This window comes from Scedosporium apiospermum, assembly GCF_000732125.1.
Source record: "Scedosporium apiospermum strain IHEM 14462 chromosome Unknown SEQ_SAPIO_0089, whole genome shotgun sequence".
Taxonomy (NCBI): Eukaryota; Fungi; Ascomycota; class Sordariomycetes; order Microascales; family Microascaceae; genus Scedosporium; species Scedosporium apiospermum.
Genome location: NW_015971790.1, coordinates 1 through 24,516, shown reverse-complemented (window position 1 = coordinate 24,516; position 24,516 = coordinate 1). Strand labels below are relative to the sequence as shown.

The 24,516-nt window shown below is 48.2% G+C and overlaps 4 protein-coding genes and 4 pseudogenes across 4 annotated transcripts; 5 read left to right on the top strand and 3 right to left on the bottom strand.

Annotated features, from left to right (window-relative positions):
- Positions 1-475: 475 nt before the first annotated feature.
- On the top strand, positions 476-2,201 carry SAPIO_CDS3709 (Dimethyl-sulfide monooxygenase; the record flags this gene model as incomplete). The annotated part of the gene is made up of 4 exons (XM_016786453.1): positions 476-610; positions 679-867; positions 933-1,180; positions 1,274-2,201. The coding sequence occupies 4 exons, from the start codon at positions 476-478 to the stop codon at positions 2,199-2,201; spliced, it is 1,500 nt and encodes a 499-aa protein (XP_016643796.1).
- Positions 2,202-3,323: 1,122 nt separating this feature from the next.
- On the top strand, positions 3,324-3,950 carry SAPIO_CDS3708 (annotated as a pseudogene; the record flags this gene model as incomplete).
- A 613-nt stretch (positions 3,951-4,563) lies between these two features.
- On the bottom strand, positions 4,564-4,977 carry SAPIO_CDS3707 (annotated as a pseudogene; the record flags this gene model as incomplete).
- Positions 4,978-6,681: 1,704 nt separating this feature from the next.
- On the top strand, positions 6,682-8,096 carry SAPIO_CDS3706 (uncharacterized protein; the record flags this gene model as incomplete). The annotated part of the gene is made up of 5 exons (XM_016786452.1): positions 6,682-6,774; positions 6,853-6,895; positions 6,967-7,114; positions 7,207-7,900; positions 7,968-8,096. 5 exons carry the CDS (start codon positions 6,682-6,684, stop codon positions 8,094-8,096), a joined length of 1,107 nt encoding a protein of 368 aa, XP_016643795.1.
- Positions 8,097-9,843: 1,747 nt separating this feature from the next.
- SAPIO_CDS3705 (uncharacterized protein) lies at positions 9,844-11,173 on the top strand (the record flags this gene model as incomplete). Its single annotated transcript, XM_016786451.1, has 4 exons — positions 9,844-10,082; positions 10,161-10,767; positions 10,861-11,047; positions 11,160-11,173. 4 exons carry the CDS (start codon positions 9,844-9,846, stop codon positions 11,171-11,173), a joined length of 1,047 nt encoding a protein of 348 aa, XP_016643794.1.
- Positions 11,174-11,262: 89 nt separating this feature from the next.
- On the bottom strand, positions 11,263-12,929 carry SAPIO_CDS3704 (putative MFS alpha-glucoside transporter; the record flags this gene model as incomplete). Its single annotated transcript, XM_016786450.1, has 2 exons — positions 11,263-12,639; positions 12,702-12,929. 2 exons carry the CDS (start codon positions 12,927-12,929, stop codon positions 11,263-11,265), a joined length of 1,605 nt encoding a protein of 534 aa, XP_016643793.1.
- Positions 12,930-16,498: 3,569 nt separating this feature from the next.
- Positions 16,499-17,674, bottom strand: SAPIO_CDS3703 (annotated as a pseudogene; the record flags this gene model as incomplete).
- A 3,543-nt stretch (positions 17,675-21,217) lies between these two features.
- SAPIO_CDS3702 lies at positions 21,218-21,607 on the top strand (annotated as a pseudogene; the record flags this gene model as incomplete).
- Between the last annotated feature and the right edge of the window lie 2,909 nt (positions 21,608-24,516).

Sequence of the window (24,516 nt, the reverse complement as noted above, 5' to 3'; positions counted from 1 at the left end):
AGATGACGGTTGATAAGGCCCCGACTTTGGTTCGGGATCAATGTCCATTGCCAAGTGCCGAATGCCGGGCCGATGACCACAAAAGCGTGCCACACTGATGGGTGGCTGTCGTAGCGAACGAACATTACACCATCAATATCCCCGATCACGCCAAGGCACCCGTAATTGGTCAATGGCACCGTTTGCTGGAATGATGGCCGGCACATTCTTCGCAAGAGCGGAGCGCTGCGAGTAATCGAACGACGGATAGAGGAGATTAGAAATCTCCTGGATAACGACAGGATGGGCAACAGTGGGCAACGCCGTCTTCCCCAATGCCGTGATTATAGTTCCTATGCCACAACGCACGCAGGGGCATATTGAACCAATACAAAAGTATGCATATCTCTCATAGAGTCTGCTGGAATCTGTTGCGATTCGAATAATAGTAGATATCGATATTGTCAGTAGTCTCAAACACTAGGAATTTGAACCAATGGCTACCCCCGGCGTCAACGCGCCAACTGGTGATGCCGGCAATGGCACATCCCTATCCCGGAGAAAGAAGCAGATATTCCTCAATGCATTTGACATGTCTACAGTTGGGCATCTGTCGCCAGGGCAATGGAAGGTGAGCGATTTCTACCACACAAATGGTTTAACGGAAGGAAGAAGCATCAAGGCTGACAGAATTATCAGAACCCAACAGACAAATCTGCAACGAAGCGAAAGCTTCAATACTGGATAGACCTCGCTAAGCTGTTGGAGCGAGGTGGTATCAATGCTTTGTTCCTTGCAGACACATACGGTGGTTATGACACCTACGAAGGAAGTCTAGACAACTGCATACGACGGGCTGCCCAATGGCCTGTTACGGATCCTACTATTGTATGAATTACCTTTTCAATTTTTTTCCAATGTCCATGAAGAGAAGTACTAATGCGGTCCAACAGCCCATCAGTGCCATGGCAGCAGTCACCAAGAATTTGACTTTCGCCATCACGGCCTCAACTTCATTCGAACCGCCGTTCCTACTTGCTAAGAGGTTGTCAACCCTTGACCACTTAACTGGAGGTCGAGTTGGTTGGAACATCGTGACGTCTTGGAAAAAGGCTGCTTTCAAGGCCATTGGACTTGATAACCCGATTCCCCATGACGAGAGATACGAACAAGCAAACGAGTATCTTGAGGTGCTATACAAGTATGTTCAAACCAACTCGGACACTATCCAAATCCTGCTCCATGGGCGATGACTGACTTCCACCCCTTTTTTTTTCTTGCCCCCAATATGTAGGCTTTGGGAAGGATCCTGGGCAGATGATGCTGTTTCCCCCGATCCAGAGAATGACAGTTATGCGGATCCCGATAAGATCCGAACCATTCATCACCACGGAAAGTACTTTGACCTAGATACACGCCACATCATCGATCCGTCTCCCCAGAGAACACCGTTTCTGTTCCAGGCTGGAACCTCTTCTGCGGGCTCCGCATTTGCGGCGAGCCATGCTGAGGGAATCTTTGTGTCATCGCACTCCCCTAAGCTGTTGAAGCCCAAGGTGCAGGCCATTCGTGAGAAGGCGGCAGAATTGGGGAGGGATCCTCAATCCATCAAGTTCTTTGCCACATTTACGCCCATTCTTGGCAAAACCGATGAGGAGGCGCGGGAAAAGTACGAAGAGTTAAAAAAGTACGCGTCCGTTATCGGCGGCCTCGTCTTGGTTAGCGGCTGGACGGGAATCGACCTGTCCAAGATCCCCATCGACCAAGAAGTTACCGCGGCCGATTCCCTCGAGGCGAACAAGGTCCGCAGCATCCTCGACGCCTTCACCACGACGAGCGAATACGTGCCTAAGTGGACTCCTCGGGTGATAGCAGAGCGAGCTGCTATCGGTGGGCTAGGTCCCGTGGCTGTGGGGAGTCCCCAGACGGTGGCGGACGAAATGGAGAAGTGGATTAACGAAGGTGACTTGGACGGGTTCAATATTGGATACGTGACGACACCGGGGACGTTTGAGGATGTTGTGGATCTCTTGATTCCGGAACTGAGGAGGAGAGGTTTGTATCCAGAGCTCCCAGCGGTGGGAGAAGAAGTTACCGCTCGTGAGAAGGTCTACGGGAAGGGCCAGGCTGGATTACGGTCTGACCATCCGGGGTCGCGGTTTAAGTACGATGTTTACCCGGAAGATCCTGTAAAGGACTCCGGGGCTCACAAAGTTGAGTAGACCATTCTAGCCACAGCCTATAGGGAACTTTATTCTTTTTGAGCCAAGGCATCATAATATCAAGTTATGGCTGGGACAGTAACTTATATTTCTCTTCATGTAGTACTTCCAAGAAACTCGCTGAACCGGAGGGCCAAAGGCTAATTTTAGACACTAAGGATAGTCGCTATGTAAATAAATCGACCTGCAGATGAGAGTTCCCCCCCCCCCCCTTTTTTTTTTTTTTTTTTTTTTTTTTTTTTCCTGCCCCTCGAGATGGGTAAGAGGCAATCTCCCATTGTTTCCATGGCGCCCACTTAGATTTTCGATAGCAATATCGGCAAACGGAATAACATCCATATTTCCCGGGTTATACATATCAGCTCTTAACGTCCGTTGTTTATCCCCTCGAAATAGACTGGGCGGGGGAAATACTGGGGGCGCCGCGAATGCCGAGAATGGTCATGCCATGGGGTTAGGGCTAAGGGGATAATCTCGGTCACCATGGGTTAGCGAGCAGATGCCGCTAAGCCCTGTCTTGACTCTTGAGAGAGGAAGGTATTTGCTCGGGCAAGGTGAACGTAACCCCCTTGTCTATAACAAAGCTATCCGAGCTATATTATGTCCGGCTATACCGGACCAGGGACTCGTATTACTCGGTTTCCACCGGGTTGTGGAACATACCCTGATTCTTTCTCGTAGCAAGCGAGTCTGTGGTGATCACGACATCACTGGCGTTGTTCTACTATCGAAGTTGGCAAGAGCCCTGTGAACCATTCCCGTCGCCTTACCAATCTGACTTCGTCACTCGTGGCGGATAACTGGCCCGGTAGAGATCGTCACGGCGGAGGTCCGCCCACTCAGCGGTCGAGACGAAAGCTTATTGGGTGTTGTATTTTCAACATTGTTGGTGAGGGGAAAAGGAAATCCGATGATTATAAATGTCTAGACAAGGTAGGGAAGTGGGCGTAAGGAAATATCCCCATGAGAGAAGCACTGCCGTCCAACTAGACAGATTGGAAATATATAGCCCGGCTGCCTGCCTACCCAGAAGAGAGATCAAGGAGCTAATCCTCCACCGCTATACTAAGGCTCTGAACTATATTATTACACCTTGTCATATTGCCTAGAATACGACCGAACATGGCGAATAAGAGAATCGCAATCATCATTACCTCTGTACGTACGCCTCGCGTCGGTCCCTCTGTTGCCGCCTTGGTGAAGGAAGCCATTGAACCTGCAGCCACTGTGGCTTCGCTGGACCTCGAAATCCTCGACCTCGCAGATTTCAATCTCCCCCTGTACGACGAGACTGTTATCCCGGCCTCAGTGCCCGCCAAAGCGCAGTTCTCCCATGCGCACAGTATTGCTTGGAGCGCCGCCATCGCCAGCTACGACGCTTACATTTTCGTCATCCCCGAATACAATTTCGGCGTGAGCGCAGCTACCAAAAATGCCATCGATTACTTGTACAACGAATGGACTGGCCGTCCAGCTGCCGTGGTTAGCTACGGGATCCAGGGTGGCAAGCAGGCGTCCGAGCAGGTTAAGACTGTCCTAACCGGAATGAAGCTTCGGGTGGCAGACACGCGTCCACAATTGGTCTTTCAAGGGACGGATACCTTTGCCGCCGCCGGTGAGGGAATAATTGGCGATGAGAGCAGAAGTCAGTGGACCGGGGCCGAAGTGAAGCAGCAGTTGCTGAGTGTGTTTGATGAGATCAAGGAGCTTTTGCAAGTTGTGCCAGACGGGGACTCTCCATCATCATAAACGAAAAGAGGCATTTGTCCTGGGGTGCCTGTTTTGGAACGCCGGGAATGCAACGGTCCAGGTGGTCGAGGTTCGCCATCTTGGTGATTGCAAGGCGAAGATACAATCTTGGAGTAAGAGCGTGAAAGATAACACCCCCATCCAACATGACGTCTCTGAACCACCGTACCGCTTTAGCTAAGAACTAATCTGAGTAAGATCGGTATAGTTGTGCCCGTGCTCAAGAGGGGAAAAAAAAGAATGATGCAACGGAATCTAGTCAAAACGCTCATTTAATCACCGAACATCACGGCCGTCCGTTACACTCGATGGAAGGTGGAGATGTAGGGGAACGCAAATGATACTCTAGAGCTCAGAATTGCGGGTCGTATAAACATGCCATTCTTTCTCCCTTCTTTTATTATGCCTTCCAGACACTACTTCCCGCGTCTGTAAAACGGAAATCTACTCCCGTATCTTCTTTCCTCGCAAGTTTTCTACCATTTCTACACCACTGGGTGCCGTGGTAAATGGCATATTTTCGACGCGCTGTCTGCGGACGGTAAGAAAAACAAATGCCTCAATCAACCCTAATAGTAACACATAACCCTCATAGCGCGGACGCGGATTAACATCACAATCGGGATACCTTTCCTTCCTGGGTGCCCGATTCTGGTTCCTTTTGACCCGTGGGGGCGTGAGGGCTCCGTTCATCTCCTGGCGACCTTGGAACGGATGCCAAATGTTCAAGGCCGAGAGGCGGCGCACCAGTTTCGGCAGCTTGATTGCTTGGCCTATGGTCAGTCTGTGGCGGCGTCGACTGTGGAGAGGAGCCGAGTCCAGCAACGTCCTTTACATTCGCATGTTCCACTCCTGACTTGGGACTGCTTTCTGGTTCAGCATCCGCTTGAGTCGCCGTTTGTTTTGCCTTGTGACGACGATAGAGGATGAAGAAGACGACGGCCAGAGCCAAAACAATACCGACGACCACACCAGCAGCAATTCCACTGGCACCCCCAGAAATCTTGGGTTCGAACTTGGATTTCATGTGAGATGTTGATTTGGTAGTGACTGAGTTCGGGGCAGGGGTCGGTTTGGAAGGTTTGGGCGTATTTGTTTTGGTCTCGGATTTCTTGTAAAGCTCAGAAATTGATTCTAATTATCTCCTCTTTTTTAATGGCAGTGCAATTTCTGTTAGTTTAAGATTTTACGATTGCGGGAAATTATCACGACATGCGAAGAACCGTCTGGTGAGGTACTGGAACTCACTCGTTACGTCGTTTGCGCTGCATTTGGTTGTGAGGCAACCGAGCAGGGCGGAACTGGTGGAAAGCGTGGCTTGATTCTCGGTGGTACAGAAGCAGTTTGTACCCTCAAGATCGATACAGCCGCTACTCTTCACCGCTGTCTCTAAACACCCTTTCGCACATTGCGGAATATGAGAAATATGAGATGCCATGAAACTGCTGCTATACCATAACCCAAGCTTGAGTGTCACAGTGGTGAAGGTGCGGATTTGGGCAACTGAAAGATGAGGAGTATGTGAAAGGCAGCTGAGTTGAATGGAGAGCTTCACGATACAGACATACAATATTTCAAGCCTCCCACGTAAGGAGCTGAAAGATCCGAGCATGTTGGCCCAGCTTGCTCGGTCAAGATCCGACTCAAGATTGGCCTGACGAGGTACTTGGGACTGCATTCCTCAGCAAAAATGAAATCGGGAAATATCATTGCTTCTAGGTATTTGTTCGGTAGTAATTAAACACCTATTCGGCGATGTTGCTTACGTTTTCGTCGAGGCCTAAGTTGCCAGCACATTCCTTCGATCTTATCGCTCTCAAATGCGCATTGTGAAGGTGGCGTTTCATAGATGCATTCCTCACTTGAGTCACTTCTCTATTTCCAAAACCGGCCGTGACCCCGGACGCACGACGAGCCAGCCCAGTTCGCTGCGACCCACGACTATGGACGCACCACTAGTCAAGTGTTACAAGAGGGCGAATGAAGGAAATCATGATATTCTGGGCGGAACAAGTTAAGCGGGGCACTGGAACGTCTGGGTCCTGCTCCGCATTCTCTTCGGTTCTTACTGGCGAAAACATAAGTGTCAGCAGACTCTAGGAAAAAGATGGTTGGTCCTGGATTCTCGAGTCTTTATGTAAAGCAGCGCAAGGAAGAAAAAAGTCACCCCAATTCCTAGCTATTAGCCCTGACTGCAACAGATCGATTCCTGGCAGTCGTATCGATCAAGGGAGCGGTCGGCGGGGGGCGGGGGGGGAAGGTCGTGACGGCTCAGCTGGTCGGCTACACAGATGCGCGGGCAACAGCACGTGGGAAATATAATTTGCGCCCAACTTAAGAGCAATTGATCTAAGGTGCGTCCTCACGCAGACCAGCACGGAGATCTCGTCGAGCCTGAAAAAAGATGATTTAAGTTTGAGTGCGTCTTATGTAACCTTTCCATTTTTCGGGAGGTAGTCTTATTTCCTCAGTCAGATGGGCTGCAGTTTCCCGAATAGAAGCTGCCAGTCTTTGATCTTCCGGCTTATGTACGCTTACTGCATGATATTTGCTGCGGTCACTCTCCAAAAGTTCCCCCACCCCTGTCACTTTATTTAAAGGCTGCTTTCCGCTCATCCAAGTCTATGAAAGTGAAACTACCAGAGTTGTTAGTGGGTGCCTGTGCTTCTTTTCTGATTCATTACACCATCAATTGTTGTGGGCCGGTTTTTCTACTCCGTGTGACGTCAACATGGCAACGGAGAAGTTGGACTCGATTCTTCGCAACCATGTTGCGACAGATAGCGAGACAAAGGGGAAACTTATAGGCGCATCTTTTGTCGTGGTGAACAAAGACGGCAAGTTTACACATCCCGTCCAGTTTTACAAGGTTGCGACTGCTGACACACTCTACACACTCTAGGCGTTCTATACTCGGGCTCTGCCGGGAGAATCGGCTTGGAGACGTCCTCTCCTGACTGGACTCTTGATTCCTTCGCCAGTGTGGCGTCTTTAACGAAACTCGTGACAATCACAGCTGTTATGCAGCTCGTGGAGCAGGGCCGTCTGAAGCTAGAGGATGACATGAGAGAACTGGTGCCCGAGTTAGCCACCATGCAAATTCTGAAAGGATTTGACGGAGACAAACCGATCCTTGAGGACAACGTGAACCCAATCACACTTTGGTGAGTTATATCTTAGGCACATGGACAATCTTCCGCAACAGGTTCAGATTACCTTGAAGATACGGACAAACCTGGGCTAACTGGCTGTTGAGGAACTTACTAACCCACACCGTCGGACTCGGCTACGACATCGGCGACCCCGACCTCGTGAAGTGGTCCAAAGCCGTGGGCCGCACCGCAACCTGTAATGACTGGTCCCTCGAAGGCTTCACCACTCCAACTAAGTTCCCGCCCGGAGAAGGCTGGTACTACGGTACGGCGATCGACTGGGCCTGCCAAGCCCTCGAGAAGATCACAGGCGATCGGTTGAGCGTCTACGTACAGGCTCACATTTTCGATCCTTTAGGTATGAAAGACTCCACATGGTGGCCCGAACAACTTCAGCATGTCACCGATCGGAGAGTCCAGATGACATACCGGCAGGATGACGGGACGCTCCAGGGGGGTCCGGCGCCTTACCCCATCGAACACGAGATTGAGAGCGGCGGGAGTGGTCTGTTTACGACTCTCAGAGACTACGGCAGGTTTATCCAAGGGTTTCTTGGTGGGGAGCTACTAAAGAAGGAAACGATGGACCTCATGTTCACGCCGCAGCTCAACGAGCAGCAGGATGAGATGCTAAACCAAGTGGCGACAGAGTTCCACGACGGGTTCAAGCCCGAGTTTCCGAGGCAGCTGCGCATTAGCCACGGCATTGGCGGGATCCTCAACGATGACGATTGTCCTGGAAAGAGGAGCAAGGGGAGCATGTCGTGGAGCGGGTATTGCAACTCTCGTTGGGTAGGGGTCATTGCTTCTCATCCAAGGGCAGAAAGGGGTAAGGCGATATACTGACTACATGATTCTATTTTAGTGGATCGACCCCACGATCGGAATTGGAGCGGCTCAAATGGTGTTCCTGCTGCCCTATCCCGATGCTGTGGCGAATCGTCTATGGGATCAGCTGGAAAGGACCGTCTACTCTAACTTGATGGCTGAGTGAAACTAGGCAACGTCATATCGTGGCATTTGACTCTTACAGGATGATTCGGAGAATAATGTCAAAGAGAGAGCTCTACAGAGTAGGAATTTACCCCCAAACAGCCTGCTTTCTCCCGAGAACAAGTATTTCATTCGCGATATCCTGGCGGGTTCTCGACAGGCTTTTATATAAAAATTCTCATTTTCAATTCTTTGGCCTCTTTTGCCTTTACGCAATGAACGAAATGTAGGGGCAATTAATGCCGTTGAGAACGGCCAGTCTGTCCTTGAAAGGATGCCTCGGAAGTTCTACATCGAAATCGGAGGCCCAGAAGAATCTATCATCAGTAGAAGAAAAGGCTCTTGCGCAGTGGAGTGGATTCGTATCCAAGGTGTAGTTAGCCTACTATTAACAACGTACCGATAAGTCCGTTTTGCAGCCTGGCGGACATTGCTTGTTTCCAATCGTAATCTACAACTTAGCTTGCGACAGTCCTGGTTATTGCTTTTAATTCACGTGAGATGCTCCTCACATCAAATTGACAAAAAAGCCCAGCTGAGTAGTCACGTGTCGCCCCGCATTTCTGACGTTGCACATCAGGCAAGGTTCCGCGTTCAAGTTCGAATCTTTTATCTGATCGATCGTCGACGCGAGCACGCCTAACAAACCAATCCCAAACCATATACTAATTTATGCATCTTTCAGACTATCCAATTAAGTAACTAGTCGTCTCGCCATCATGGAACCACGAAAAACCCCTCGTAAACTTAACACTCAAGCCTGCGACCAGTGTCGACTGCGCAAAACCATGGTATGACCGATCGGTATCTCACATAGCCTGAATGGGACACTCATGTGGTGGGAATAATAGTGTAGCCCCTCTCAACCATGCGCAAGCTGTGTTTCTATGGGATTTGAGTGCACGTTCCTCAAGCCACAGAAGAAGCGTGGTCCGGCTGGACAGTAAGTCAGCCTACATTTCAACCTCAGGGGAGAGCCTCTCTTAACATTCCTCCAAAGCCGAGTCACACAGATCCGTCAGCAGCAAATGCTCGCCCAAAACGAACGTTCTGTAATCAACGCCGCTCTGCCCCAGACACAGCCTAGCGATCATAATATACGTTCTGGGTTGAGCTCGTCTCCCTCTATATCTCTATCGAACTCGGCGAGTCCGAACTATCCGAACGTGCAGTTAATAGAACAACAAGTTAGCCATCTCGACCAAACTAGCGTAAGTGGCGGGTATGCTGCTGCAATCCCCGTTTCGGCGACCATGGACAATTCATCTCCTTGGGGGGAGGGTCGTGATTTAGAGTACTGGTTGCCGGATAGTCTCAACACACAGACATCCTTCTTCGGCCTCTCAGGAAACAGCATACATGTCAAAACGGCACTACCCCCCATCGTCGATGTTGACGCTTGCGACGCATCTTTAAATATACAAACAGATAACCCAATGTCCGGCATTCCCTTACGACAATCTAGTGGCCGTTCCGAATCCCTTTGGCCATCTTATATCAATGAAAGCAGCCTTATTCCGTGGATCGATGTATATTTCGATCGGTTACACCCTACATTGCCGGTGCTTAATCGGTCGTCCATCTTCATAAGAATCCTATCCCAGGAACACCGGAGAAACTCTCAGTTCGGAGCCATGCTTCTAGCGGTCGGCGCATTTTCCCTCACACAACCTATCGAAATCAGCGAACGGCCCACAGCATCATCCAGAGCAGATCAGGCAAGATTTATGATGAATGAGTCGACCAAGATGCGAAGCTCCTCTGATTTTGGGGAACAACCAACCCTAGAAGCTGTCTTGACGAGCTTCTTCCTTTTCGGATGTCTGTTTGGAACCAACCAGCATAATGCGGCACGGTTACGTCTACGCGAGGCGATTGACCTGGCCCTCATGTTAGGACTGAATGATCCCAATTCATACAATCGTCTGTCAAGCGAAGAAAAGGGACAGTGGTTGCGGACTTATCTCGTCCTGTCTGTCACTGAGAGGTATGTAACCATGAACCAAATGGAAATGCGCGACTCTCCTAAATCTCAATGTTGCTGACGGATCCTTGACCAACATAGGGCTTACGCGCTCCAACGTCGCCATTCAATTATGCTGACGGGGAAACCTGGGTTTGTCATGCGGCCGACGGACGGATTTATTCACAGCGCGACCCATAGCCTCGTGTCAGGCATTATAGTCCACAACGAGAAAGACGCCGCCGGGATGATGGGATTGGCACTCCTCATGGAAATCTTTGATGCTGTCGACGAAGAGATTGTCGACTGCTGGAATGGACGATGCAAGGTTGGCACGTCCCAGTGCAGAGGATTCGACGAAGCGAAGGCCTTGGATATACACAGAAGTCTTGCTCATGTCAGTGACCCGAGTCGATACAAGAGCAACGACTGGTTTGACCCAGATCATTCCCGTTTCGATTCGCATTCGGCACAAGCAACAAGAAACCTTGGCACCTTTCTGGCTGAAACGCAATGTGCAGATGTTCTAATCACCCAGAAGTGGGTACAGAATCGTCTGTGGCATCTATGCTTGAGCCATGGCCTCTTGAAAGCGGACTCGGAAACCAAGGAGCTTTCCTTTGACTATGCATTTTCCATTGCTGAAGCCACCCTAGACGTGTGCAGATCTGTACGAATCAGCGCCATGGAAGCTCACGGAATAGGAATTGTAAGTATTGTATATCAAAAAAAAAAAAAAAAAAAAAAAAAAAAACAGAACGGTAGCCGACGAATTGTTTACTCGAATGCTGATGATTTGTAGATCGAAAAGTTGTACGACATTGCCATTAGCGCCATTACAACTCCACCCAGCGAAATGGAAGGCAGTTCGGCAACGGAAAATTCGTCAAGACAGATTCTAGCACAACAGTACTTGAGCTTGTTACAAGTTCTACGAGGAGGGAACCATCATTACCTCGAAGAATATAAAAAACAATTGGCGTTCTTGGGTTTGTTGGGGCAATCATGACAATGAGGAGGAACAGATACCCGCGGCGACGATTATGATGACATCTTTGCCGCTCTTCTAACCGCACTTCAATGTTATCTCCCTCAAAATAGCTGAAAATATCTGAGAAGGGCTGTCCGAATAGGTAGTATATTTGTAGAATAATGGCTGTTTAAGATTCTTGGCCAAGTGCCATCATTGAGACTATTTATCTATCTAGGATCGGGACAATAGCTGCTCGGGAGTAACGAGCGTCGTTTGCTTCGCCTCCGTCGTAGTTTCGTACTTGCGCCACTTGCGCATAGGAATCTTAGCATCGTACATCTCATCGATCTCAGCAAAGGTACGGCCTCGGGTTTCCGGCATGAAGAAATACACAAAGACCATAACACATGCCATGCATCCACCGAAAACGAGATATGTCTTCGCTCCTAGGCCGGCCGCATCGGCACTCGTCAGCTGGGGAACGGCGAACGTGGTGATGACGGCAGTGGTCTGGGCGCACGCAATCGTGTATGCCATGGTGTGGTTCCGTAGTTTAGGCGTAGCGATTTCCGACGGCATCAAGGCAGAGAGTGAGTAGAAGCAAGCTCCCCAGAAAAAGTTGAAGATAAACCCAAGTGCCGCTATAGTGAGGGCAACCTTGTCGTTTTTGGCGTTAAATGCAAGTCCTCCGGCGATCATGTCGATTATAAAGAGCAGGGACATTCCGACAAACGCCGTCGGACGCCTGCCAGCACGATCGATGACGAGGGGCGCGACCATGGTACCAGCCATAGTACAGCATGAAGCAATGACAGTGAAGGTGAACGCATCTCCGATGCCCAGTTCGATGAGGAAGACCGTCGTATAGGTTGTCGAGAGGATGATACCTGAAATCTGATTGAGAGAGTAAAATGCCCCCGCCGTGAGAGTGCGTTTCAGATTCTCTCGATCAAAGATTTCCCAGAACCGAACGTTGGCAGTGAGAGATCGTTCATTTTCCTCGCACAGCTTCATCACCCGAAGCTCGTCATCAACTTGCCAGTCACTGAATCCGCGCAGTCTCCTCAGGTTGCGCCTGGCTTCATCCATCCGTCCTTTGCTCACAAGCCACTGGGGGCTCTCAGGGAGGCCGATCGTGAGAACAAACAATAGAACAGGCAGTGCACACTGTACTGCCAGAGGAATCATGTACTGCCTTTTGCCATCGAGTGTGTGGGTGCTATTGACAATGACGGTCGATATGACACCGGAAAGCAGAGATAGAATATTGATCGATGTTACACTCCGACCTCGCATGCTCGGCGGTACGACTTCCGACAAATACAAAGGTGCGGTAGCGTTGGCAAGGCCGACGACGGCAGCGGTCCAGAAGCGTCCGATCACGAAGGAAGCCAAATTAGGGGCAAACACCTGAAGAAAGCCGCCTCCCAGCGAAAAGATATAGGCGCCAAGCAGCGGCAGTTTCCGGCCGAAATGATTGTTGAGAGGCGAGGCAGACAAACCACCAATGATTGATCCTACAAGGGGCACAGAGAAGACTAGGTTCTGATTCCGGGCCGTAAGAACCATTGCTCCCGTCGTGGGGTTTCGGCCTTGAAACGTATCGACCTTCCGTCATTGTTAGCCAATGATTGAAATCATATCTTTGGGTTGATTTGAATTGTTCTCACAAAAGCTGTCAGTGCTGCCACTGGAGAGATGACTTTGTCATCATAGCCGAATAGGAATGACGCGGATCCGAAAGCAACGCAGGCCAAGATGAGCAGGACGTTGACGGCGCCCTTGTCGGGAATAATTACTTCGGGTGAGAGTTCCTTTCCTTCAGCGTGGTGAACGTGAACAGGCGTCCCATTCCCCAGACCTGTGTCTCCCTTCTCGGAAATGTCTTGGGGTGGCATTTTAGAAATAAGGACGACCAATCGATGTATAAAGAGGCTTTCAGTTTGCTTTCAGACAAGGGATAGGTAATGATAGTCAAGAATCCAGGATTGCTGTGACTGGGTGATGGATGAAAAGAAATAGTGGGATATCATCTCTCGGACAGAGGCGCCGCACGCGGCATCTTTATAGAAAGCGAAATGATCGTCTGTCGTGTAAACAGCTCATTCCTATTTCCCCAGACACTCCCCAGACAGCAGACACGGGTACCCCAGGTTTCGGGAAAAACCTGGAGTATGGATCGAGCTCACGAGTCTGATGATGTTTCCCGAAAAGAGCAAGTCGGCTCCCAAACTGTGAGAATTATCGGAGAAATTAAAGTTCTCTTGGAGAATCGTCGGAGCAACTTTCTAATTGTGGAAAGACTTGTCCTGGAGAATCCCCGGAGAAAAAGAAACTCCAATGGTTTGTCCGGGCACTGCTGTCACCTGTGCACAATGTCGGCCGAGCGTGCGTGGTTAGCTCGGGTCGTGTTACGATCTCGGACGGCGAATCTGCAGAACTATTATGAGACAATACATATAGCTGAAATATATATTAATGCAAAGCCGAGAGATATTAGTACCGAGGCCATATAGGAACGTATTACTTATTGCCGAAAGGAGTGATAACTTTCATCTTGCTACATGTCATCCTCTCAGACCTCTTCCCCTCCTACACTTCCAAGTCCCCGCGCTCATTTTCTTCAAGACGGAACTCCTCTCCATGATCTTCATACCTCAGAGGATAGGCCCAAAACTGGAGAGAGTTGTGTAAATAACAACTCAACTCTATATCAATCCCCCCTTTTTCCGCCGCCTTTGTTTTTCCATTCTGTTTTTCCTTTCCATCGTACTCATTCCGAGGTGTCCCCGCCATTATGTCCACTCTTGCGGCATCACAAGCAATCAGCCCACTTGCGCGGCTTGTTCCCTTAAAAGGTGCGACAGGCGGTCTGGATTGCAGCGAGAACGCTGAAGAAATTCCAAAGAGTCTGAAACATTCTTCTGACTTTACGCGATGGCGGCCGTCCTTCCATCTACTTGCGCCTCACGGATGGCTCAATGACCCCTGCGGACCTGGCTACGACCCGACAACTGAAACATATCATCTGGCCTTCCAGTGGAATCCCAATGGGAACGATTGGGGTGACATAGCTTGGGGTCATTCCATTTCCCGTGATCTTGTTGTATGGGAGACTTCCCCACAACCATGCCTAGTACCATCCGCCCACTATGATTTTCGGGGAGTATTTACTGGATGTTTCCAGGCCACCGATATTAACGGCGAGAGAAACGGGACGCTTACGTATATCTACACTTCTGTTAACCAACTTCCAATCCACTACAGCATACCCTACACTTCAGGTTCCGAGTCATTAAGCATTGCTATTTCTCGAGACCAAGGCCAGACGTGGAATCGATTGCCGTCCAATCCTATCCTCCCCGGACCACCTGCAGGCCTCAGCGTCACTGGCTGGAGAGACCCCTTTATCTCGGCGTCTCCATCCGCACTGGCAGAGGCTCGCCACGATAACGTTCGCAGTGGCTTCATTTCGGGTGGCCTTGTTGACAGAACGCCGACTGTCTTTGTCTACTCTCTCAAGAAAGACAACCTTGCCGAATGGAGGTACCTCGGACCTTTGCTTGACGTAGGGTTGAATTTCTGCCCTTCTCGTTGGTCAGGAGACTTTGGTGTCAACTGGGAGGTTCCCAACTACGTAACTCTGAAAGATGATGAGGGTACATTACGGGACTTCATCATTATGGGGGCAGAAGGTTGTTTGCCAAGGCATGAGAAGAACCAGACGACACTTGCAAGAGACTCACGCATTCAACGATCACAGCTGTGGATAGGATTGAAATCCCGCGACAACCCAAAGCCAACACGTTCCTCGTCTGCGTTGATGGACTACTCATTCGGCGGTATTTTTGATAACGGACTCTTCTATGCTGCGAATTCCTTTTGGGACCCAGTTGTGAACCAACACGTTATTTTTGGCTGGATCACCGAGGAAGATCTCCCAGACGATATCCGTCACCTGCAAGGATGGAGCGGCCTAATCTCACTTCCCCGAGTCCTTAAACTAATCACTATCCACGGCGTTAAGAAAGCCCGATCTACTAGACATTTAGAGGAGATCACCTCTCTTGAACTTACGCCGGATGATAATGGCACATATACTGTCCGCACGCTGGGTATTATACCTGATCCACGATTGCAACGCCTTCGGGAAAAGGCCCGAAGGACAGACATCTCCGGTGTCCCATTACCTGGGTTGAACGAGGCAGGCGAAGATATCCGTTTCCGAAAACCCTTTGTGCCTCTGTATACACAATGCTGGGAAGCGGAAGCTACGATTACCGTGAGTAAGAGCGCTCGCCGTGCAGGCTTCATCATTTACCACACTTCCGGTACGTTATATATATTTCGTCCATATCTTTGTGACACTTTTTTTTTTTTTTTTTTTTTTTTTTTTTTTTGGTTGGCATTTCCGCGCGTTAGGAAACGTTCTAACCCGGCTTCTCTTTTTCATATTACAGATCTTCATATTAAAACCCTCGTCTACTGGGACTCAACGAGCGAGACGTTTATTATTGAGAGACCGCATATCCAAGCACCCATAAGCCATGCTCCCGAGGCTGCTCCTTTCACTCTTTTTACGTTAATTGGCAGTTCCGATAGTGCCTCTGAGAATAGGCGTGGCTACAGCGCCGCAGAAACGGAGGAAAGCCTCAACATCCGAGCATTTTTCGACACGAGCGTGCTTGAAATCTTTGTAAACGAACGCTTAGAACTCTCCACGCGGGTCTACCTCCCAGACAAGCGTGAATGGGAGCACGGTGGAATTTATTTCTTCGCAGAAAATAAACGAGATCCCGAGACACCTAATTATCCGGTCGAAAGTGGGAGGTTAGGAAATGGAGATATCTCAATGTTAGTTAGTTGCAGGATTTGGGACAGACTCCAGAAATAATTTTATTTTGTAGTATGTCTTGCTTTAAATATCGATCTATAGACAGTTTACTTATCGCCTCTCTGCTTCTTCTTTTATTTTTAAATCGCGATGAAGAAGTGAGCCTACATATGGCTTTGAATATTTAAGGCCGACTGTTCTTTCTTGAATGCTGTTCGCAACGAAGCGCGGGCCGGCGACCGGTTAACTTCGGAGAGACTTATATTGTCTCTTCTGCCCACTGTAGAGTAAGGAGGTAGTCGACGGCTCTTTATATATAGGTAAGAGACAAATGTAGCCCGAGGACGGCGTCCTAGAACATGTAAGCGCACTACTAAGACCGGTCATCGGTTCTAATAATAATATAAGAATTCTAGTATTGTAGAAACTAAAGCTAGGTGATATATAGTTTAGATAATAACCTCCCTCAGCCCAGCCTAAGTAAAATAAGAATAAAAAAAATATAGGTAAAGGAAAGAAAAGTCTTCAAAAGTAAAAACTCTAATGCTAGAGTAAGGGAGGAAATAATAATAGTAAGCGTAATATGCACTAGTAGGACCGTAGTAGGACCGTAGCGGGGTATCTAGTTATATATTACAGCCCGTTGCTTTCCAAAAAGTCAAAATTGACCTGATAGCCGGCGCTGGCATTGTTGTGAAGAGTGAAGGCGTGTCCAGTGTTGGGCTGGATCTTGATATCGATCACAGGGGCGTGAGGGTAGGTCTGCTCCAACAGCGTCTTGTTCACGATGCCTTTACAATCTCCGCCGCAGACGTAAAAGTCAAACTCGGGAAGAAAGTACTGGACCGGGGCTCTCATCTCGGGACCGGGCAGACCGAGGATCTGGTAGGCTGAGGCGAACTCTCCGATGGGGGCGGGCTGCTTGAGGGCATTGCCGTATTCGAGCATCTCTTCGGTGAAGGCGGTCTCGGTATCTCCGGCAAAGAAAATAGTCTGGATCCCGCTCTTCTTGCAGACGACGTAGCCGCTGGGGCGGTCGAAGGAAGGCGTGCTCGAAGCGGGTGCTTCGGCGTTCCATGCCGCCATTCCGGCTTTTCCGAGGAGAGGTCCGAGGTAGTAGCCCGTGATGATGGCGCCGTCGGTCAGAGGGCCGTACTTGGCGATAAAAGCCGAAGTGAGGACCGAGCCCCAGCTGTGGCCGACGTGTACGATCTTGCTTGGTTTGGAAAGTTTGCCGAAGGGCGAGCCTCGCGGTTGTCCCTTGCTCGCGAGACCATAGATGATGCCGTCGCGCGCCAGAAGGGTCAGTTGATGAAGAAGCTCAAGTTCGAGGGGTGCCTGGACCACGGTGTAGGCATCGGGAATGTCGGATTTACCTACTCCCAGGCGGTCGTAGGTGAGAATGGAATACCCAGCCTTGAGCGCCGCTTCGACATAGGAGAGGTTGTCGCGGTCGAGCTCGGGGTCCCAGTATCTCGAGTCGTAGTGCACGCCGTGGGTGGCGAGCTGCAAGATGCCCTTCTTCTTATCCCCATCGCGCTTGGGGATGCACAGCTGGGCATGGATGTTGAAAGTCCCGGAGGTGGTAGTGTTCTTGATGATGCGGTCGGAACCTCCCACGGTGGACCAGGTATCCGTGTAAATTGCCCAGGCGATGGCGTCAATGTCGCTGTCCACCCTCGGGATATTATAAATGGCGCTCTCTGCCGTGGCAGTTACCGGAATGTCTAGCTGCCTGCAGTAACCATTGGTCCTATGCTCAAACGCACCGACGTCCGAGGCCGAGACGTGGCGGAAGATGAGGGCCATCAATGCAAGTATCGCAGCAGCCATAACGTTAGACTTGTGAAAAGGATGAATAGATAAAAAGGTGAAGAGGTAAAGCCGCTGCAGGTTGGGTCTATGGGAGGACTTGAGATAGCGGGGTTGATCCGCTTGAGCGATAGGGAGAGGAAGTCGAAAACGACGAGAAATAACCAACACTTATATAAAATTTTCCATCAACGAGAGCCTCCTCGATTTCCATCACCACCGATGATGACCCCTCAACCACCGCCCATCTTGGTGACGCGTCGAGTTTTCCTCCAGGTTGTATCGACGATGACGGTATACGAATCCTTTGTGGCACTGCCAAGGTCGAACGCTCAAACCACATGCTGCCAGCCCGCCGACCATTCGTGATCGCGATAAAGGCGAGAGGCCGACACATGGGATATGTTGCTTCCAAATTCGACTTCTCATGAGTCCGGACTCGGGAGGGGACATCTAGAGAGGCAGTGCAAAGCTGTGGAGATGCTTGGCAGACTTGGAAGAAATCAGACGCCGGTCGCTGAGTGCTAGGGTAAGCATAGCCACGCTTGTCATCTTAATATTTGAAGCGTATTCCAAATGTTTTCTTCCCTCCCATGCTCGACGAAATTTCCGTCTTACGGAGTGGGGGAGACAACTATTTGAATTAAGCTTAGCTGTGTTCTAGAAGTTCTAGAAAAGTGTATTCCAAATACATCTGTCCATACTAATCTATCCCTGGTCTTCAACTCCCGATTGGCTCCCCCCCAAAAAAATCCCGAGTCAGGCCACAGCCCCACACCGACAGTCTTTCTCATTTTCAGGTCACCAGGGCCTTAATAGAACTGAAAACCTGGACAAGCTATCATAACTTAGCTCGCAATAGATCGGGCAGAGCAGACTGACTCGGAACAGTTAGATGCATCTGTGAGTTATTTCCTAGATAACCCCGACACGGTGTTTCATGAAATACTCTATTTAAAAACTAGACGCCGAGCCTTCACACCCACCCCCGAGGTCCCAGCTTAAAGACAGACTTAATCCGGAGTAAATGGCCCCCTCAGCCCAAAACAACTCTTTGGCTTGATTCCATGTCCTCCCAGCAACTTACCTACGGACCGTGTTCCATACAGACCTCAACTCCCTTCCTTCAAATTTGCGACCACCATACAACAAAAGCAATTTTGGATCTAACAACACACCGAAGATGAGCTATCAACCTGGCGGCAACATGCACAGCAGCATTCCCCTGGATTCGCGAAGTCACACGTCTCGGGACTTCCCCGGCAGGTGCACGTCGTGGTGGTCGATACGAAAGCAGAGAATACCTGCGATGTCGACATGGTCACGGCGCATAATGGGACCCAGGAGCCTACTAGAGCTGGAGCAGTAAAGGTCGTCGTAGTGGTGGTCGTACTGGCAGCACCGGCGGTCAACCCAAGGGAGAGACAGGCATTCGAGATCTCCGATGACTTGTCCTGCACCTGCCTGGGTTGCATGTGTTGCTCGTCTCGACCTTTCCAACGTCAAAGTAACCGGTTCCTGTGGATTGCCTACGGCACACGTATACCAATACCTAGTGGCTGTTGAGCTCGTCAAGAGCACGCTGAGTAGGAAGCGTTCTGGTTAACGACGGCACAAGCTTGGGTGATGTGAAAGGGGACAATAACGCCTACGTAGTTGGAGTTGTAGTCGTTGTTATGGTCGCGGTCTGCGGTGCATCGAGATATTCTATACAAAATGTCAGTACGTCATCTCTGAGATCATCGAGGAGTGCGAGCGCGCAGGGAATCTCGCCGGCGTCGAGTTGTGGGATCGGCCATTTTGAGGTCTGGGCGAGGGTTACCGAGCAACGAAGCGCAAGAACGGCCGCGGTGAAGAGTCTGCGAGGCATTGTTCCTCGGTGAGACTTCCAGATCTACCTGACAGGCTGGTAGGGCCTCTGGATGGGCCTGGAGAACGGAGGACTAGCCCTACTTTTTGAACCTTGCCGGTCTCCCTAGGAGATAAAGGCACCTAAGGCAATGTCTCAATGGGAGGCTTCTGTTCTATATCGAACTTCATATGCGTACACCAAGATCTCTATCCCCCCTCCCCCCCATCTTCGGTCGCCAGACACAAGGTCGGTCTCAGTTAAAGCCCGAGAAGTAGGTGAGACAATCAACCTTACATACACCAAAACTTGGGCTGGGGGAGAGCTCCCAGATGATTTAAAATGACAGCGGCCGCTTTTTCGCAGTTCTACCGGTCTCATTGTGCGGCGGCAATTACATGGGTTCGGAAAGCCCATAATTACCAAACAGGCGCACGCATGTGGAACAAACTTTAAATTCAGTCGTAAATTGCGTTACCCTACCATCCAACCCCCCTTGCAGCGAAATTATTTCATGTCGATGGAATACGAACTTTTCATCGTGCCTAGTGTGTAGAGGTGTGCCTGGATCTGCTGAGGTGACATGCGTCCCATTGTTTATAGGCGGATAAGACGCTGATGACTTCATAGCTGGAAAGTAAATACTGCGTCCTGTCTGTCCTTCGGCGCATCCATCGTAGCCAGGACGCGCAACGTGCATGTCAGTAACTCTCTGCTGGACGCTGCGCCACACCACCTCCGTTATGTTTATGTGGAGTCGGAATCCTTGAGGTAGAAACTGTGATTTGACGACGATGGATGGAGCCACATTGTGGTAAAGGATAATTGCTTTGGGGGATTACTTCCCCCGCCTACCCCAGCCATGTGCTTTAGTATTCAATTCTTCAGTATTATAATTAGAAGTCTCACATAAGGTTTATTGTTTATCTGCAGTCCTTCTTGCTACCCGACTCTCCTGTTAAATCTAGGGAGTTAGTGTCCGAAGCATGAAGAGTGGAAAATTTCATGAGAATTGCGTGAAGCTGGACTACAATCCATGATAGGGTTGTTGGGACTCTTAGTTGTTCTAATATTAGTAGATGTCCAATCTAATGATGTGACCCCGTCGAGTCCCCCATTGCCAACTAGAACTTACGTGTATATCATGCACCAGCGCCTTCCGAGGAGATATCGATGTATACCTTCTATTAATAACTCCGCTATGCTTCTAGGTAGGAGCGGTCTCCTTTGCCTACATTCTTTCCAACCGGACGCGCTGTATATCCTTGTGGTTTGCGCGTGAAAATCACCTGTGATGGGTCCCCTCTCCCTCACTCCATCAATAGAGATCTAGAGAGTTGCAGGACCGCAGGTAAGCCAAGATGTCAGTCGTCATGATATCTTTTCCTTAGTTCGCACACCATCTGTCCAGGCGAATGGATACGAGAAGTTGAACTTTGACTCGTCCCATTTTCAGCCCCGTCATATGATGGGCTATGATACCTAAGTGGCCTGCCCATTTGGCAGTGTCCTCGGTGGGGTGAAAAGGTTGAGTATCATTCTCGGCAGTAGATCGTTCAGTTGGAGGCGGAATTCTATCTTCGAGGCAAACTATAAGTAGACAGCTTCCCTCCGAGATCTCGCCAATCTGGACAACTCATAAGCAACGAGATTTATTCTTCACTTCCACCAACAAGACACTTTTATCAACAATGAAGGTTTCGAAGGTTCTTCCCCTCTCCATTGTTTTGGGGTCCGTCCTTGCCCTCCCGGGGCCGGACAACGTCGATCACCATCCGCCCCCGACTCGCACTGTCATCACGAGTGTCACTGTAACAGTGACCAAGCCGGTGACCGACATCAAAACGGTTACAGTGACCAAGCCGGTGACCGATACCGAAACAGTTACTGTGACCAAGCCGGTGACCGATACCAAAACAGTTACTGTGACCAAGCCGGTGACCGATACCAAAACGGTTACAGTGACCAAGACGGTGACCAAGACGGAGCAAAAGAAGTGCAAACCTACGCATGGTCAGGATAACAAGGATGATCATGGCAAGGATCACAAGGATGATCATGGCAAGGATCACAGCTCATAACATGGATCGAGATAGCAAGGATAAGGATCGTGACCACTGTGACAAGGATTGTGGTCATCATTACGGCAAGGTCGTGATAAGGATCGAGGTGACAAAGCTGGCGGTCTTAATAGCAAGGGTCATTACGACTATGAGGTTTGTTTGACAGGACTATAAGGAACACGACAGGAAGTAAGAACGAGTATTAATAGCTAGGACGTTACAGCAGAGCATGCCAGGACGGAGGAACAGGTAGAATAGGGGATGACTGAAGATCTGGCCTTAATTACTACTGCTCGAATGGGAAATTGTTTTTTATATATGTTTATTACTGAGGATCTAGTTGTAGACAATAGTATTAACTATATTCTAACACGATAGATGTATGTTGAATTATCCGGCCCGAAGGTGTTATATTATAGTTACTGTCATCTGTTGGGCTTGGCAAAATTCTTTCGGCTCTCCCCTGAAAATTCCTAGCCTTGTGAATGTGCCGGGTCTGCCACTCACAGCTTCAAGGATCAACCCGAGGCAAGAAGTGGCGTTACTTTCCATCAGAAATCCTTCTGCCAGACCCTCTGACCATATTCGGAGATACCATAGTAGACTCTCAGAATGCGCTTCCGCATCGTCGTCAACAGAATCAATATCGAAATAACCCTTCAGCGGGCTTTCGGCGACTTCGCCCTTCCCGAGACAAAGTAAATTACCACTTAGAACGAGCGGGTAGTTTTTCCTGTGACCATGATCGATGTCCCACGCCTGCGGTAGCTTTTCCACGACAGTTGCGGAGGCCACTCCCGTCCACTGTGGACCACAGGATGCGGCCGGACCAAATTCCTCCTCCGCTCTATGCGGGTACGCCATTGGAAACTCATAGGACCAGCTTCCTTCCATTGATGCCCAGGTCCTGCTAGGAAACAGTGGATTCCGTGCTCGAGGCCGCGGCGTACCTTCGCGAGGCTGCCACAACAGATTCCTTAGAAACAATCGACCGTCCCATATTCCTAGCATGTATTGCCCAAAAAGCCCGTTATCCCTTTGGGCAGCTTGTAATTCCTGCGCAATGGCTTGAATGGCTTTCAGTTTATCGGAGCTGAAAGTAAGCTTTCGCCAATGGTACCTGTTAAGAAAATTGTGCCAATACTCAAACCCAAGTATGGGGTAACATGGCCAGGCGAATGCCCGACTGGTCCTGGATATAATGAACGACGATATTGCACTAAGAGTCACTACAGGCAGGCGGCTACATAACTCAATTCCATTGCAACAATCCCATTTTGCCTCCCTTGGCGTCATATGGAGAAGGCGACGTGACAATAGTCGTTCCTGAAGTGCCCATGCTCGTGTAAAGATTGGAATCCTATCCAATTGGTGGTTATCTTCGAAATCAACATGTAGTCTGTCGTTGGATGACTGCAGAGTGACTGGCTCACAGCCGTGCACGTCGTCAAGTTGCTTGAGGTTTCGGGTTGGCATGCAACTCTGTGTGCTGTCCTTCGATCCAGAGGCGGAAATTGTGAGCCAGGCAGCCCCGTAGTACGAAGCCATTTTCGAGCTTTCTGTGTTCCAATCTTCCAAATCTCCTTGGATAATGCACAGAGCATCAATCCACATATACATAACGCCCAACTCTCGACAGATATCCATGGCCTCTTGGAAAACCAGAGGAAGCGATTCCCAGGGAATCCCTCTCTTGTACTCTGCAAGGTTTTACCTCGTTGTTTTTAATGGCGGCACGTCGCCCCAACACCACGATAAAGCTACATAGTCTCCTTTTTCAGATGGAAAACTCTCGTAGTACGACGTCCTTACTGTTCGTCCTAATATCAAGCTTGAGAAGCCTCTTCGGAAGGAAAGGTTGATGTTGCGGACGACAGTTTGCATGGTCCTTATCGCAACGAGAAATCTATGCTTTAATTCTGTCGTACTAGGCTTTGGTTCCGGGTATGGATAGAATCTGTATCAAAGTAAGAACACTGTCAAGTGCGCCGGTCGGAGACCTCGGGTTGGGCTAATGAATGTAATATATTCCAGTATTTATTTCTATACTAATTAGGGCGAATTGACCCGGAACTATCATTACTTACCTCTAGACCTAATAAGATAATATAAATATATACTATAGATACTATATATTTTAATTTCTTAATTTAAACTATAATCTCTTATATTTTTCTTATATATTTAATATTATCTTTATTATATATATATTATAATCTTAATATTAAAGTTTTATATATTAAATAAATATAGTTAATATTAAAATTAAAAGATATTTATTATAAAGTAAGTAAAGTGATTAAATAATATTTATAAGATATTAGTAAAAAGTATATATTTAAATATAAAAATATAATTATATTTAAATTAATTATTAAAAAATCTAAAAAAATAAATTAAATATATAATAAAATTTATAATTTATATAAATATTTTTTTTAAATTTCTTTACTAAACTAATATTTTTATATTATTAATCTTCTAGTAAACTAACTATATTTTAGAGTTAATTCCTCTTAAACTATTAAAACTATTTAATTAATTTTATTAGTTTTAGTTATATTAGTCTATAATTTACTATAATTTATTCTTTTCTACTATACTTAACTCCTTTAAATCTTTAAAATAATTAGCTTATAATATATTATTACTTTTATTATTATTACTTTTTCTTTTATTATATTAAAAATAAATTTAAGTTTTTAAAATTTTTATTTTTAAAATTAAAATTTGTTTTTAATTTTAAAAACTAATTTAAACTTATTAATAAATTTTATTTTTAAAGTTTTTATTTTAAATTTTTTAAAAATTAATTTTTAATTTTTTTAATTAAACTATTTCTAAATTTTTATTTTAGTTTTTCTAGAAACTAGTTTTTAAAATAAATTTTTTTATTTTATATATATTTTTTATAATAAAATTATTTA